General features: G+C 42.2%; 1 protein-coding gene across 2 annotated transcripts in view; it reads right to left on the reverse strand.

Annotated features, from left to right (window-relative positions):
• Window positions 1-18492, reverse strand: part of LOC115941038 (uncharacterized) — a 383272-nt gene that overhangs the window by 151955 nt on the left and 212825 nt on the right. The window contains exon 5 of one of the 2 annotated variants that reach the window (XM_081827607.1): window positions 8099-8183. The exons of the other annotated variant lie outside the window; for it this stretch is intronic. Within the exon in view, the coding sequence (XP_081683733.1) occupies window positions 8099-8183 (85 nt within the window). The remainder of the gene's footprint in view (window positions 1-8098; window positions 8184-18492) is intronic. 2 annotated transcript variants of the gene reach the window in all.

Consider the following 18492-nt stretch of genomic DNA (forward strand, 5'->3'; position numbering starts at 1 on the left):
GTCTGCTAGAAACTGGAAACAGTACGACCCATGAGATTTAACGTTCTTCACCGCTAAAGCATAAGCAGAACTAACCACGTGTTGGGTTGAAATCCAGCTATGAAAATGTTTTACGACTAACAAGCCTGAATCACTTATTATTGATTTTTGCCCCTCTTCTCGAAAGGCTGAGATTTAATAGTTCCTTCAAAATCATTAATAATTGTTAGTGGCCCAACTTCCACAAAGAGTTTTAGACTTGGGGTCATCAGACTCTGATAACCTGCATCCTCAAATACCAACTCCCAGGGCAGAAACCTCAGTGTCTTGTTCAACACTGTATCCCCAGCACTACTACCTAAAACCAGGGCCCCTCAGCTATTCAAAGCTCAATAAATTTTTGTGAAATGAATGAATGACTTAGTTTGTATGTGAATACTGTTGAATATTTCAAGGCAAATAGGACCTTTTGCGTACCACACTGAAGAAATAAATAGGAACCACTGGAGCATTAATGAATTCTGCATTATAACGACATTATAATAGGTGAGGGGAAAAAAAAAATGGATGAACTGTTTCTATAGAAGTCTGCTTTAATATAAAAAAAAAACTTTAATTCGCAAGTATATTTTTAGTGAACACCTCATGAAATTCAGATTTCAAATTCAAAGTCTTTAATAATTTTTAATTCAATGGAATGCAGAGAGTAGCTAAGGAAAATTGAATTCCTGCTATCCACAGGCTGTTGTTGCAATGCAATCTGATAATTTATTTAGGGAGAAAAATAAGTTTTCTTCTCATCCTTTAAGGACCAACATTCCGGGCAAAAGCTGGGCAAGAAACAGTATTTTAGCTAAAATATCCATGTGTGCACTTGCATGTATGCAGATGGACTGGTCACTGAAGTTCTCATTGATCTGCACCACAAGTGTATAAATGGTTTCACTGTTCTGTATCTCAGCACAGAAGACAGGAGCAAGGTATAGGGAGGAGATGCAGAGGACCAACTTTACCAACTCCCCAGGACTCCACAAGTTGTGATCATTTGGATGACAGAGGTTATGGGTTGCTTTATTTATTTTTTTTTTTTAAAGATTTTATTTTATTTGACAGAGAGAGACACAGCGAGAAAGGGAACACAAGCAGGGGGAGTGGGAGAGGGAGAAGCAGGCTTCCCGCTGAGCAGGGAGCCCGATGCGGGGCTCGATCCCAGGACCCCGGGATCATGACCTGAGCCGAAGGCAGTCGCTTAACCAACTGAGCCACCCAGGCGCCCCTGGGTTGCTTTATTCTCTTATACTCCTGCTTTGGAAGAGAAAGTGGGCCTTCTTGGTGAACAAAAATGACTGTTGGTGCAATAGAACTGATTATCTGTTCAAGATGGCTTAGGCCGCCGGACTATAAAAAATTGCAGGTAGCTTTGGTTACAAGAGACACTATCAATCATCCTGAACTATTGACACATTTTTATGTACTGTAGTCTCAAATCACTCACTAAGGTTACCTATTCATCCATGAAATCTAAAATTTGGAGCCCACCTAAGGGAAAAGAAGGGATTTAAGTTGAAAAGTCTTCTCTCCCTAGTCTTAGAACAACATCACATTTTAAAGCTAGGTGGGAGGGAAGGGCTCCGCTCCCTTAAGTTCACCACCCTGGGTTAGTCCCTTAAGCTCGCCACCCCTGTTCCAATGATAAGTCAGGGAGCTAGGAATCCCAGGGATTGGGAAGAGCGACTTAAATTCTTCACAGCTTTGATTTACAACTGGCCATGAACTAATAAAAATTACAGTGAATATTTATTTTTCTTCAACAGGGTGCTTGTCACTGGACAAATTGCAGATAAAAATTAATTCCGGTCTGGTCCCGGAGGCTTAAAAATTACTAAGCTCATGTTAACCTTTCCTGCATTATTACAGACAGTCAAATAACTGAACAGCTGAGAGCGAGAATCTCCTCTTGAAGAGATGGTTAAAAACACTGCATTTATGGCTTCTGTGATTTCCCTACCCCAAGAAGAACCTGCTGGGAAGGCTCGCCTGTCGGCTAATGACCATAGGGGCATCATTTCTAAGCACTTAATGCTGGATTTGAGATGAGGCAGCAAGTTCTCTTATTGGCATTTTTTTCCTAATATAAAAATTCTCAATCTAGATCTCAATTAATGAATTTTGTTACTCCTTTACTCCTCAGTTCCTCTCTTAAATTCCAAGTTCCATGCAATCCCACTTTTGTCTGCTTTCCAAGTCTAGCAGTCATTCCCTAGGACTCTGTTACATTCAACCCTATGAAGCAAATTCCAGCGTTTCCTTTCTCTCCTTCTACCCATTATTTGGGCAGTGGAGGGTTTGTCACAACCTCATTCAAGCAGAACCTTATCAAGCCAAAGCTTTGACAAGTGGTAAACTCACTTGTCAAAAGAAAAGAAGTTATCAGAGAACAGAACGACACGTCGGTAATATTACAGTACACAGACATAATATGGTATGTGGTATATTATGGTAAAAGACAAAAAGGAGGAACCCCACTTGACAATGAAGCTAATTATAGCAGATTTCTGTTGCTGTGAGCTTTGTTCACTTATACCTACTTCTGGCACTAACACCGTGACCTGCCATTCGTTTATTCACATATTCAGTATGTTACATATGGCAGACACAGTATCAGATAACAGCAGTAAAATCCTAAAATCACAGCCCCTACACCCAAAACTCTCACTGCAGTGCTAGGTTCTCTGTATGTTCCAAGAAAGTTTTTTTTTTCCTTAAGGCAAAAAATTAAGGGAAGTGTGGAGGAGGAACAGGGAAAGGAAGAATAAAGGAAAGAAGGGAAGGGGGGGAGAGAAAATCATACTACTATATTGGAGGTAGGGCTTGAAGAGCAAGCTGAAACGGAGGAAGAACCACATCCTAAGGGGACGAGGGAGGGCGGGGCGTGAAAGGTTCACCTGAGAGCAGGTATGGAAAGGAGTCTGGAAGGACAGGAGGCACTCACCGGGACCTTCTGTCCCCAGGCCTGAAGCCTCCCTTAGGACATTCCTCACCTTCACGGTCACCAGGTCCTGAGCTCTCTAGCTTGGAGCTTGGAAGGCCGGCTCTGGCCCTACGGCTCTCCCCACTGACTGCATCCCAGGAGAGGCCTCTGTCAGGTAACCTGACCTACAGTAGTGGAGCTGGTGGTGGTGGTATTAGATTAACAGCAGGCGCTGTCACCCCAAAGGGCCCTGCACTCCACCCCTCCACCTCCCAGCCTGACTGCCATCCAAGCAGGCACTCCACAAGCTTCCAGAAACGGCACCTAGCTCGGCCAGTGGACTCCAGGCTAAAATGCCGAAGCCTTCGCTCAGACCAAGTTCTAGGACCTTTATCATCTGCATCCGTCTCATGGTCAACTTCCTGGAGGCAGCGGCTTCACTGACTGACCAAGAGACAAGGCTAGAAAAATGGGGTGCCAGGAGCCGCCGTACAGGGTGAGAGATTCAGTGAGAAAGCATACTCTAACATAGCACAGTGCCCAGCATTTTATAAGCCCCAGCAGACAGAAGGTGGGGGAAAGAGGGACAGAGGAGCTTCTCTTTTAAGCCTCTCCCTCAAGGCAGCTCTGCCTCTTCTCTTCCTCTCATCCTTAAAATGTCGCTGAACAGTTTTCACTCTGCCATAACAACTCTCCCTCCTGGGAGCACAATTCAGTGTTTGGTTTCTCTATTCATTATTTACCCTGCCAAACCTTAATGCTCCTCATAATAGGATCCCTTCAAGGGGAAAACCACCATGTCTAAAGTTTATTGGAGCAAAATGGTCACTCCCTCCTCATTCTACAATCAGTTGGTCGCTGTGTCCTTCAAAATTCTAATTTTATTTTTTTTTTTTTAAAGTAAGCTCCACATCCAGCCTGGAGCCCGACACAGGGCTTAAACTCACAACCCTGAGATTAAGACCTGAGCTGAAATCCAAAGTCAGACACTTAACTGACTGAGCCACCCAGGTGCCCCAAAATTCTAATCTTCTAAATTCCACTCTAATATTACCCCCCTCCATCCCCATCTTCCAAAATACTCATTGCACAAGAGGTAAATGAAGTGCAATGACGTTCTCCACGGAGACATCCCTGCAGTTGTCATATCTGACCTACCGTGGTTCTTGTGAAGATTAAATGAGACAATAATTAAAATGTATAAACTATCTTTAAATGCAAACATGTGACGCGGATTTTTTTTTTTTTTTTTTTAATCACAGCCACATCATTTCCAACAACTTGATCAAAAATTTCTGACAGACAGGGCAGCCAGGTTAATGGCAAGCTTTGGCATTTGAAATTTTTTAGAACATAGTATCAAAGTTTCAAAACATCTAGGATGAGACCACATTAAACAAGCACTCCAACTTCTTCTTCAGTATAACGGATGAGATTAGAGCAGACCAACCTTCCCAACAGAGAAGTCAATAACCAGGGGAGGAAACTGTTCACACAGCCTCTATGTGAAGGCATTAGAGGCCCACAGATTCAGAGGGCCCGGGCTGCAGAGAGAAGGGAGCCTGGCATCTGCTGATTCTACTGCGGAGTCAAAATCCTGGGAGGCTAAACAGTCCCACGGAGCTGGATGGCCAAAAACTGGAATTCATAGCTAGGAAATGAGGCCCAGTAACAAGCCAGACGTTCAGTTGGGATTCAAAGTGCGAAACCAAAGGAATCAGCATAATAAACCAGACACTGAGCAACTCAAACGGAGACTCCAGGTCACCTTTGGAGCAGTTTAATCCCTGTCTCAAGGCGCTGTGCTCTTCCCCTGCCTGCCTCCCAGAAGAAACATAAATGCCCTTCAGAGAAGGTCACCCACCACTCGCTAAATATGATTTCTATACATTTAATACACAATGCCCAGCATTCATCAGAAATAATCATGCTTACAAAAATAAGAACCAAAAATCAAAAGAAAAGAGAGAGAGAATTCAGATAGTGTACGTAACAGAAGACAATTTTAGAATAACGCATGAGTACGTGTAATGAATCAGACAGCGAACTAAAGAATTTCGGTGTAAAATGAATCAAGAGGACAATTTAAATATAACCACTGGTACGAAAATATTCAATACATGGTTTTAGCAGCAGATCTATATAGCCGAAGAGCTAGAAGGGAACTGGATGCTACATCAGGCAGAAAGAAGCGGATCAAAGCATGGAGAGAACAGGGGAAACAACATAAGAAACCCAGATTAATAAACCTGTAATTAGAATCCCAGACGACAATGGGGTAAAAGCACTATCTGAAGAGATAAATGGCTGAGAATTTTCCAAAACTGATAAGAGAAATCAAGCCACAGATTCAAGAGGTGACGTCTATCTTGAATTAGGTAAATACAGGGAAATTCACGCCTTATTATAGTAAAACTGCTGAAAAACAAAGTGAACATTAGTAAAGCTGTAGGGCGAGGGGGATTGGAGGAGGGGGAAGGATTTTCAAATAGGCAAAAGGAAGACTGACAATGTCAGCACAATCACGGTTAAACCAGAAGACATGATGTCAGAAACGATAGCTCTAATGAAGTACAAGAAAATACCTAAGAATTCTGTAGCTAGGGGAAATATTCTTCCAAAATAAAGTCATTCAAATGAAATCGGAGGGATCTTATCACCAGGATACATGAACTGAAGAAATTCTAAAGGGAGTTCTCAGGCAGAAGGAAAATAATCCCAGATGAAAGCGTGTTGTACAATTCCTCCCATGAAGTATTTTTAAGTAGATCTGAAACTAAGAGACTGAAGAACTGAGGATTGATGAGTGCCTTTGGGTCCCTTGCTTGACCTTCCTGGTCGATATTCGCTTCAGTGACTTGAATGGCATCAACAAAAAATACAGAAAATAGGGAACTGTAAATATATTAAATATTTAAAATTCAAAAATATGCCCCCACATAGCACAAAAACTAACCAATTCATTTTCACTGAAAAACTCTTTTGATTTAGAGATATCTGTGTACCTGTACTTGCCTGAGGACCTTGCATCCCCTGCCCCATCATTTCCAAAGCAACAAAATCTCTAGCCTTCCTTCAAGACCTGTTTTAAGTTCCCCTAACATTTATTGATCACCTAGCATGTGCTTGTTTTCATGAATTTTGTATGAGGCACTATGTTAGTTTGCGGGGCAGAGAGACAGATTGTACCCATTGTCTTCCCAGGGTAGATGTTACCTGGTTATCCTTCCTGACTGCATACAACTGAATGTATTCTATCCCTCTTCTGGAAGGAAAAACTTCTAGAATGCTCATGATAACCATTTGCTTTCTGTTGGATTTAACTCATCACTACACCACAATCTCCCCGAGACTCATACATCAGCAGTCTCTCTACCTCATTTAGCACAGTGTTCTGCAAGGCAGAACCTTTACATAAATATCCACTGAATTAAATCTTGACAAGGAGCAATGGGCCCCAACTCACATAATGGAGTTTAGTAGAAACAAACAGAAAATCTTCCATTTAAGAAATGATGGGTATTAAGGAGGGCACGTACTGAACGGAGCACTGGGTGTTATACGCAAACAATGAATCATGGAACACTACGTCAAAAACTAATGATGTGAATGGTGAATAACATAACATAACAAAAAAAAAAAAAAAGAAAAGAAAGAAACATGAGCAGCATAAGCATTAGGTGGGGAAGCCCGGCCTTGTGATTTGAACAAAATACCTCAACATTTTAGCTAATAAAAATCGTAAATATTTCCAATGTACCCTTTAGGCGGGGTCTCACTCTGAAAGGCTAAGGCACGCGTAGCATATATGAAGCATTTTCCCATCCAAAAACCCACAGAAACTGACTCTTGCTATTTGTCCCAGACATGGTCTTAGAAGACCTCACAACAAAACATTAGAAGAAAGAGCTTCCCAATGAGAACTGGCATTCAACACAAAATCTCTTAGCCATTCAAAAAAAAGAAAAGAAAAAAAAAGAGGAACTTGGCTGATTCAGTAGAAGAGCATGCAACTCTTGAGTTTGAGCCCCATGCTGGGTGAAGAGATTACTTAATAAAATCTTTTTTTTTAATATTTATTTATTTGAGAGAGAGAGAGAGCACAAGCAGGGGAGAGGGACAGAGGGAGAAGCAGACTCCCCACTGAGCTTGAGAGCCCGATGCGGGACTCGATCCCAGGACCCCAAGATCATGACCTGAGCTGAAGGCAAACACTTAACCAACTGAGCCACCCAGGTGCCCTTAAAAATAAAATCTTAAAAAAAAAAAAAAAGAAGAAGAAGAAAATCTCTTAGCCATTCCCAGTCTGAGGTACAGTTCAGTGTAGCAACTCATCTTGCCCTCCTTGGAAGCTCTGAAATAATGTTATTTGTGCCTGGGTTTCTGCCACTTCCAAAGTGATTTTGAATTTTGTTAAGTTAAACTTTGTACTCTCTTGTTTCTTTGATTATTTACTTAACATTCCAGGGATAAAACTGTTCAAAAGACAAGTCTAGATTTTACCCTCTGCTGTTCTTAGCAGAAAAAGATTCACTGCAAAGGTCTGGGCACTGATGTTTCATTTCCCTGGTCACATTTGACTATGAATTTTGCAACCCACTTTGAAAACATCATACAAACACTCCATCTGACTTGGCACTCTTTGCTATTATGACCACAGGATTTATCACTTCTCTTGTCCTTTTATTCTTCCCTGTATGCTGTTCTCAGTGCTTCTACCTTCAAGTAGATTTTTTTTTTTTTTTTACACAGGTGCATATTTCCTTAATAAATAAAAAAGTTGATGTAGCAGAATAGAAGGGAGGGTATTGTTTAAAGTCAGCTTTAGGCTTATACCCTAGTTAGGGCTGTCCAAGTTGCCAAGATAAGTTTCCTTTTCCTTACATGAGGTTAATACTATCGAGATCTCAGTACTGTTTTCAGAAGAGAATCTTTAAACCTCTGAACATAGGAGCTGAGATACGGAGAAAGACATACATGTGTATATTCTTTCTGTCTGATGGCTTTCCATTACCATATGCAAGAATGAGCACCTTTCTACTTCAGTGCTATCTAAACGACTGAGTGTACCTCTCCAGATTAATTTCAAATTCCCTTATTCCCTAAGCCATCCCTTGCATGCAATTTAGACAGCTGAGTCATGCTCACCTCCAGCCCCTGATACTTCTTTCAGGAATTAAGGGCATGTTTTCTATTTCAGTTGTTCTTCGAAGATCAGTCTTGTTACAGTCCCCTACAACACAAACATTAGCTTATAACCTTGAAGATCAAATTAGTATTTCCTTTCAATGTGCACTCTTCCTGTTTCTTCTGAGAGGCATTCTGCCCAATCCATGACTCCATCATTTTATATACAAAGTCCTGGTCTAGAAAACCATATCCTGTTCCTAGTATCATTTACAAAGGCTTGTTCCTTTGTTACATCCTTTTTCCTCTACCAAGTTACAATGTCCACTCTCCAATCTTGTCTCGCAAAAGCCCTCAATTTACTCTGAGAGTCCATTAGGGACACCCATGCTATTCTAAGGCAAAAACAAGAAAATATTTACAAATAGAAAGGCTTTTTTTTTTTTTTTTAGGGCTTACTGTATGCTAGGTCACCTCATAAGCCCTTTACACATATGAATGTGTCAAACCTCACAGTTCTCCGAGGCAGATTATTCTCCCCTTATAATAAGGAAAGTAAGACACAAAAATTTACAGAGTGACTAGAGAGCCCCCAGCTAGTGAGGGACAGATCAGACACTCAGACTCAGATACTCCAGCACCACCACCGCTATCGGTAACTTCAGTCACAGGTGTGCTCGAACCTGCTCAGGCCAATACCGCTCCCTGCTGAATGCTGGGGTGACAAGATCTAAACCCAGTCCCTTGGCTGCACACCAATGAAAGGGATAAGGAAGCAGTGTTCCTGGTGAGGAAACAGGACACAGCAGTTCTTTAAAAAATTAAATTAAAAAAAAAAAAAAAAAACCCACACCTCCTCCTCATGCCCATCTAGATGCAGGCATCCCAGGTCAGACAAGGAGACGACGGATGAGGGGACAGTGGGTTTTTAACTCTTGCACCCCACCTTCTCATGTCCCTGAGAAAGCTTGAAAGCGTTAGGAGAATCCTTCTCCTCTCTTCTCCAGAAAATCTGCACTTTATTATAGTCCGGCAGATAATCTCCTACACTGTGTCCTCTTCTGCTTCCGATACACACACCAGTTTTTACAATTCGGGCTCCAGAAGTAAACCTATTTCTTGACTTACTCTGTAGTTACAAATACCTTCATTTCACAATAATTCGTCCAGGTGGACAATTATGTGCAGTTTCTATATGCATGTTACGTACTTTCATCACACTGTTTAAAGGTGTGTCTGTTGAAGAACCATGACCACAACTAAAAACACTATTTTTACAAGTTTTTTCAACATTTCACCTTTCACTTAAACCATGTGTTACTAAGAGGCAGATCTTTTGGAATGTCTTTTTATATTTAAAAATATTAACTGGGGGCACCTGGGTGGCTCAGTCTGTTAAAAGTGTCCGACTCTTGATCTGGGCTCAGGTCATGATCTTGGGGTCATGGGATCGAGCCCCGTGGCGGCCTGCACACTGGGTGTGGAACCTGCTTGAGATTCTCTCTCTCCCTCTGCCTCTGCCCTTCACCCCCACCCATGCCCATTAAAAAAATAAATAAAAAATAAAAATAAATTTTAAAAATATTAACTGAGCTATGACATGAACAGAAGCTTCGATCTTCCACTGTCCTTCAATGGCTTCATCTTCTGCCTCTCCCAGATCACACACTTTAAGATCCAAACATACCTACCTACTTCATACATTGTTTTCACACCTGAAATGCCCTTTACATACTTCATTCAACAAATGTTTATTTAGACAAGAAACAAAGTTGAACAGTGAGCCTCTGCCCAGTGGGGGAGCGGGGGAAGCAGCTATCTTTCAAATAATCATGCAAATAACATGAGTGCAGGTGTGGTAAGTACCCTAAAAAAGGCGAGATACTTGAGCTTTTAGAGCAGAAGGTATCTGACTTAAGGAAGTCAGGGCTTGCCTAAAGAAGTAACGTGGGATCTAGAATCTGAAGGAATGAACAGGGAAGAGAGATGGGAGCAGCTTTCCAGGGAGAGAAATGTGCAAAGGCCCTGGGGTCAGAGAAGGCTGGTGGGTAAGAGGAGGCTAAAGAAGGCAACGTCCTTCTCTGCTTTCAAAATCTATCCTCTTCCATCAAATCCTGCTCAAATGTCACTTCCTATGTGAAGCTGTTCCCGTCTCTCCATTTTCACTGTAAATGGATATGTCCCTCATACCATCAGAGCATTTCTTTTATCCTTCTGTTAGCACTTAGCTCACTGTATTGCAATTATCTGTTTATACATCTGTCTCCCTCACTAGAGTAAGAATTAATGGAGGACAGGAGCAATAAACTATTACCCTTGTGTCTCTGTACAATCACAGATAAGCAAATTTTAAATGCCAAGTGTTTTATGAATGAAATAGGACAAACTACCCACGCTATGCACAGCCAAGCATTTTACCTTGAAATTGCTTTACCTACTTTGTGAGTTCTCTACACTTTTTGCAAAGACTCAGCTGTAAAGTAGCAACTCTTTAAAAAAAAAAAAGTTGTTTCCACCCCAACCTTAATGAATCATGAGGTGTTATTTACTTCAGCATCAGAAATAGCTGCCCAGACTTTGTTAGCACAACGTAATTCATTTTATAAATATCACACAATTATCTAATTTCTAAAAGTCTCTGCATGCTTTGAAAGGTGTTATTTTGGAAACAAGTCCTGGCCCATCCTAGGGAAATTCCCAAACCGGCATTGTCATGGCTAAGTAGATCTCCAGAAGCAATGAAAGGCCAGAGAGGAAGCATAAATCCCCTGCACTGCTGTGTACATTCGGAGTGCTGACAGCCCGGCGAGGGGGGGGGTCTCCAACCCCACCCAACCCCCCGTCACAGCTGCACTCACCTGGCCTGCTTGCCCTTACAGGTAATAATTCTAGAGCACCGCAAGGCCAACACTGGGCTGCCCTCCAGCAGCACGGCACCAGCTGCCCTGCCCTGCCTGCCCGCGGAGGACTCGCTGGGATTATGGAACAGTGGCGGGCTGGTTTGCTGAGCCCTCCAAATGGGACTAACCGCCTTGGAGGTTCTCCTTGCATGGGGTCAGCAACTCCAATGCAGATAGTCCTGCCACTTCCAGAGCCAATCCCACACCCCTTCTAGGGAGATGAAAAGCAATGAAATCAAGATTAGGGTATTCCTGCGGCAACCCAATCCTCAGGCTCTCAGGCTATTCGATCCAGGGTTGTCAGACAGACCGTTGTGGGGGGGGGGGGAGGGTACCCCAATCTGGACCTGACATCTCTGCAGGATTGTGGGGGAGGTCAGCAGGGGTAGGAATGGTAATTTAAAACCGTGTCTCCCGGAGCCGTGTTTACGAATTCAAGCAGATGTGTGCTTATCATTCCCATACTCGCAGGCACACTCCTGGAGCCCCTGAACTAAGAGCATATCCCTGAGAACAGCCCTCGCTCAGCCTGCTGCACACCACTTCCTCCCCTGACTTGTCTCCGCTCTGAAGGGCAGGATGTGGACTGCCTGGGAAAGGAGCCCTCCCCAGCCCAGCCAGACGGCTGCCCTTTGATCTCTTCCCACCAGACCGTGTTACTTTGCAGGCTGGGGTTTCTTTTTTTTTTTTTTTTTTTTAATCTGGCATACATGGAAGTTAGTACTTTATTACAGATTTCCTGCCTTTATCTCACTTAATTATAAAATCTCCTGGGAAGGAGGAAAGGATTCTCTGAAATGCCAGGGAAAGCGAGCAGACCCCATCAAGGAAGGAGGGGAGGTGCCCTGACCCGGTGGTCTGTGCAGGGCACTTCTGATAGTGATGCAGTCAGCTTTGTTTCGCAATCCCGCATGACTTCATCCGTTTCATTCCCAGGATGGAAGCTGTTTGTCTTACACACCGGAGTCCTTGGCCCGTGTCCCTCAGGCTGAGGGAAAAAAAACGGCGGGGGGGGGGGGGGGCGCGGGAGGGAGTCAGACGGGGGCAGGAGGGAGAGTCCCCAGCAAACCCTGGTCTGAGCTTCTGTGCCCAGGTCCATCCTGAGGCCTGTGTTCTTGCTTCACACACACCCCACCTTCTAAGGAAAGGGACATCCCTGGGAATAGGTCAGAAGAAAGCATTCTGCTCTGGGAACTCCTGGCCAGTGGCCCTGTCCCCAGTCCCCTCCTCCAAAAAGGCATCCCTCCTCATCATGTTTTTGGGTCCCTGTGCATGCCTTATGAGGGGCATTTCCCATCGTTTTAGGAAAGTGTTTGTTAACCTATCAGTCACTCCCAAGAGCATATAAGCCCCAAGAGGACAGAAAATGTGTAGTAGATAGTAGGCACTCAAATGTGAATGAAAATAACGAAGAATGCCCCATCACCAGGCTGTCAACATGAAGTCTCAAGCCAAAAACAATTTTTTTCACTGGTAGACTTCAAATACCAAAGAGCTTTTAAACATATTAAGTAAACCAGTATTTATTCAGAAATTATTACAGGCTAGGATTAGTACTAGTAGACAAATTTCAACCCATAAAAGCGGCCTTGCTTCACCCAAAAACTTGGTTTTCCCCCTAATTTGATGTATTCTGTGGGAGTAACGAGCCATTTACTGAGTAGCTGTATTCCTCACCTTTGGATGCTTTTAAAAAACAACCTGATGTCTACACAAACCCACTCTGAGGCCTTGAGAAAATGCTGCAGAGCAGACCCCAGCAATGGCCCCACTCCGTCCACCTGTCACTCTGACACCCAGGGTGTACCACTTTTCTAGTTTCATAATGCTGCACTGAAGCTCACTAGCTTGGGTCCAGCTCCCTGGACCAATAGCCAGAATTCACCTCCCAGTCTTCTCTGGTTTTGACTCAGCATTCCTGCAGACGAGACGCATTAGCCCTACAGCTCCGTACACTACAAACGCAGGAAAACTGTAGGGAAGATTATAAACATGTCTCCAAGCGCTTACACGTCTCTGAAATGTTGTCTTATCTCTCCTCACAGCTGAAATGTATCGAAAGGTAGATCTCAGGATACATAGGACCGATTATTTAACATAAAAATGCTTTAACAGTAATTCAGGGTTCCCTGCTCTGAAAGTAGACAAGTATGTTCTAGAATCCAGGTGTCAGCAAACTTTTTTCTTTTTTTTTTTTTTAAAGATTTTATTTATTTATTTGAGACAGAGAGAATGAGAGACAGAGAGCATGAGAGGGAGGAGGGTCAGAGGGAGAAGCAGACTCCCCGCCGAGCAGGGAGCCCGATGCGGGACTTGATCCCGGGACTCCAGGATCATGACCTGAGCCGAAGGCAGTCGTTTAACCAACTGAGCCACCCAAGCGCCCCCAGACTTTTTTCTTTTAATGGCCAGATAAATATTTTTAGATTTATCTTTGTGCCAACTACTCAATTGTGCCCTTGTAGCCCCAAAACAACCACAGACAATACCGTAAATGGGTGAACATGGCTTTGTTCCAATAAACTTTATTTACAAAACCAGCTGATGTAATCAGTGGTTGAATTCAACATTCCCAATACTAAATGATGGAAGATCCAAACTTCAATAACGCTGTCCCAAGCACAGTTCTGTCAGCTAGCACTGAATTTGGGCTAAAAGCAACTCAACTGCCCTGGGCTAGTGCCTTGGCAAAGAAGTATATGTGATAATAATCTTTTGTGTTTGAAGACCATGCTTCAGAACTGTTGAAATGTTTCCACCATAAGTGGAAATCCATGTTTTCTCTTTAAAAGAACCTTGAGCATTAGGAACCTGCATTTATAGAAGAGCCAAAGAGCTAGATGGCATAAAAGCTGTATAAACTCAGGAAAGGTAACCAGCCCACGCAGGCATCCAATTAATGACTCTGATCTGAACACAGGCATCAGTGGGGATCCACTCGGTGCCACCCCATTCAGTCACGGTCGAGAGCACCACGCTAGGTCATAGGGATAAAAATATCTCATAACAAAAGTATATATCCAGAAAATATTAGCACTGAATGGGATTTGATGGTTCATCTAGGAAAACCATTAAAGTTATGCCAAGAAAATGAGGTAGGAAGAAACTGAACTTTGCCCAAGATCCCAAAGCCAGCTAGCTTATAGAGAAGTCAAGACCACAGGACAGTCAACTCTGCGTCCTAAGAAGCAGGGACAGTGTCAAGTACGATTCAACACTATTCCCAGCCCTGACAACTGTTCCAGGCACACAGAAGCCAATTAAACATTGGCAGCAGACGTGAGTAAAGAACGTAACGATGACAAATGAACCAGACCTCCATACTTCCCCAACAAAAGTTGCACGGACTAATAAATTCTTTGTTCAAAAAAAATATTCTACGTATAACTTTCTCCCTGATGTTGAATCGTGCACTTAGTCCTTCAGACACCGCAATAAACTGCTGAACTAATGCAAGTAGCCTAAAGGAGTAGAAGCACCACTCACGGCAGCTAATTCCGTCCTAAGGAATTATTTATGCATGACGAGAATCTGTCTGGAACATCAATGATGTCTTTATCTTCAACTACTACTCACAGAGGACTCAGCCTGAGTGTACTAATACTGTCTGCCCAGGTTTCCCAGGACTTGCAAAATGTAACCCTGATTGCTTCGAGGGGTTATGGCTTATTTCACATTATCTACACCCACTCATCCATCACCGGGTGACTTGGTGGTATACAAAGCAAGCTCTTCAAAGCGAGGGTTAGGAGGCACTCTGACTACGCCTGACTGTTGCCATATTTTCCCTTCCTGACAACAGACAAGACAGATGCTGCCCCGGGAGACTTGGCTGCAGAGAGAAGTGCTCCTACTTGACCACCATAATATCTAAGTACCTCCCCCAGGTCCACACTTGAAGGTCAAGTGGAAACGACCTGCATTCCTTCCACAGGTGTTGGCCTTTTAAAAGGAATGCAGACTTTGAGCTCCATTTATGTTTTCAAAATATTGCTTTTTCTTTGAAGTAACTTGGAATGTGTAACTTTACCCAGACTGTGTGATTTTACTTCCACCCAGACTATATTTCTCTGACATGACTCTTCAATATCTCAACTATTAATTAAATGTTTTTACATAATCCCACAATAGAGAGCTGGAAGATAAATTCTCTCCTATCTTCCCTTGGAAAAGCCAGATGTGTGCGTGTGTGTGTGTGTGTGTGCTTCCGTGTGTGTGTGTGTGTGTCTGTGTGTGCGAGCGTGCGCGTGTGCATGTTGTGGGGAGAGAAAGGAGGATAGCAGCCTTAACTAAAAAGGCCAGAATATCAACAGACACTTTGGGCACTCCTAAGTCATCAACAATGACTAGTGAGCGGGAGACTTTTCCAGAACCCAAGTAATTAAAGACAGGGAAAGGCCCTGCTTAATCATCCAGCCTTTCAAAGAAAATCACTACCAAATATACTCAGCTGATTTACAAAAAGTCGGCCAACGTTCCCAACTATTGCAAAAGCAACAATAGTGATATTATGTTAATTACCAAATCATTAAAACACTTAAAACATAAGACCTTGGGAAATAAATACTTCAGATAAAATTTTCTCAGTTCTTTGCTTTATTGATAGAACACTCTTCTTCTGGAAGCAACACTGAACCAAGAGAAATGCTGAAAATACTAAAAAGGAGCACACACGTGGGTACTTTTTATTTCACACACATACACTTTTTCCAGAGTGACATATATACACCTTTGTAGAAGTGAAATGCCAAATTCAAAATAAATTCAAAACATCTACAAGATAAATTCAGACATCTGAGGGGGTTTTCCCACAATTAAATTTGCAGGGCTATCAACAAACTCAGTTTATTTTAAGATTGCCTGCCCAATATATAAATTTCCCTTTGTGTTTGAAATACTTCTATCAGATAAGATAGCTTTTGTTTAAACTGCTATTTTCAGAATTTGCTCTGGGGTTTCAAATACACACAGTGAAGTAACTTGAGATTTCCTACTCCGCTTTAAAAAGTGTGTTTTCTGTCTGTTTGTATTTAGTAATTTCCTGTAAAATAAACTCACATAATTAACTTTCCTTGCTCCAACCTACATCCCACCCCCCCCCCATTCCTACTTCCTGAGGATGGTAATAAAATGCTGATTACATTTGCCTGCTATCTGCCACCTTCTCCTCCATCCCCCTCCCTGGCTCCCTTTGTCAAAAACTACACTCAGGTTTCAACCTTTGGTGGATGGAGGGAGACCTGGGGCAGAAACCAAGAGCCAATCAAATTTAGGGAGTTCCTGTCCATCTGCATTTATTGGGTAGCCCCCTTGCTCAGCTAGGGCCAATCAAGTGGGGGCAGAGATGTCCTATTGTTTTTGGTTTGTTTTTTCTTTTCCAAAATTCAGTGAAATCCCTGGACCACAACCCTCCCCAACCCCCTCCTCCCCCCGCACCCACCGAAGCTGTCTCTGAGGTGTATGGGAATGCCTCTCTCTGATTCCTGACCAAGAGTTGAGATGGCTGGGAGAATCAGTACTCCTAAGAGACTCCAGACTGAAAGACTACCCACCAACAATTACAGAATTCTATTTATAGATATAAATAGAAATCAAATCTGGCTTCTCATACAACGGAAATCAGCACATCTTCCTTCTTGATAATTAATCTTTCATTTCACACTACTTGAAAACTTCATAGATATCATACAAGTCATTCATTAGCATTATTACCTGGGCATTCCAAAAGCACACTTCCAAAGATGGCTCATAAGTGAAAAAAAAGAAAAAAAAAATGTTGTGAGTCCATCACATTTTGTTGTTGGTACTTCCAGAACACAATGACCTTCATGTATATCGGTGTTTCTTACCCCAGCACTATGAACCTATTGGACCAAATAATTCTTCGTTGTGGATGGCTATCCTACAGGATGTCTAGCAGCATCCATGACCTCTAAATATTTGATTCAAGTATTATCTTCAACCCTTCCTGTTCATGACCACCAAAACGTCTCAGGACACTGGCTAATGTCCTGGGGACAAAATCACCACCAGTAGAACAAAAACATAGACCTTAAAATCAGAATAATAAAACGTACTGTTCTTCAGTCCCTACAGACAAAAATAGTGAAAATGCTAGCTACTTCATCATATGAAGGGTTCACCCTTCTAATTCCAGACAATGTCTCATACAGACCACTCAACATTTGAAGTCCATGATGATAACTTCATATTATGACAATGCCTTAAGTTCACAAATGACACATCTGATTGTTACAAACCCACTGCCAAGAATAAAAGAGAACCCTAACATGGGAGCAGTCAATTATATAAGTCAATTAATAACAAAAATAAAAGAAACACATTGACAACATACAATAATAGTAGGGGACATTAACATCCCCCTCACTGAAATTGACAGATCATCTAAGCAAAAGATCAACAAGGAAATGAAGACTTTAAATGATACAATGGACCAAATGGACGTCACAGATATATTCAGAACATTCCATCCCAAAGCAACAGAATACACATTCTTCTCTAGTGCCCATGGAACATTCTCCAGAATAGATCACATCCTAGGTCACAAATCAGGTCTTAACTGGTACCAAAAGACTGGGATCATTCCCTGCCTATTTTCAGACCACAATGCTTTGAAACTAGAACTCAATCACAAGAGGAAAGTCGGAAAGAACTCAAATACACGGAGGCTAAAGAGCATCCTACTAAAGAATGAATGGGTCAACCAGGAAATTAAAGAATTTTAAAAATTCATGGAAACAAATGAAAATGAAAACACAACTGTTCAAAATCTTTGGGATGCAGCAAAGGCGGTCCTAAGAGGAAAGTATCTAGCAAAACAAGCCTTTCTCAAGAAACAAGAAAGGTCTCATATACACAACCTAAACCTACACCTAAAGGAGCTGGAGAAAGAACAGCATATAAAGCCTAAACCCAGCAGGAGAAGAGAAATAGTAAAGATCAGAGCAGAAATCCATGAAATAGAAACCAAAAGAAGAGGAGAACAGATCAATGAAACTAGGAGCTGGTTCACTGAAAGAATTAGTAAGACTGATAAACCTCTGGCCAGACTTATCAAAAAGAAAAGTGAACCAAATAAATAAAATCATGAATGAAAGAGGAGAGATCACAACCAACACCAAAGAAATACAATTATAAGAACATATTATGAGCAACTATATACCAGCAAATTAGGTAATCTGAAAGAAATGGATGCATTCCTAGAGATGTATAAACTACCAAAACTGAACCAGGAAGAAATAGAAAACCTGAAAAGACCCCTAACCACTACGGAAATTGAAGCAGTTATTAAAAATCTCCCAACAAACAAGAGCCCAGGGCCAGATGGCTTCCCAGGGGAATTCTACCAAACATTTCAAGAAGAATCAATATCTATTCTGCTGAAACTGTTCCAAAAAATAGAAATGGAAGGAAAACTTCCAAACTCATTTTATGAGGCCAACATTACCTTGATCCCAAAATCAGACAAAGACCCCATCAAAAAGGAGAATTACA

This window comes from Leptonychotes weddellii, chromosome 8 (assembly GCF_054177405.1).
Source record: "Leptonychotes weddellii isolate Sample4059 chromosome 8, ASM5417740v2, whole genome shotgun sequence".
Taxonomy (NCBI): Eukaryota; Metazoa; Chordata; class Mammalia; order Carnivora; family Phocidae; genus Leptonychotes; species Leptonychotes weddellii.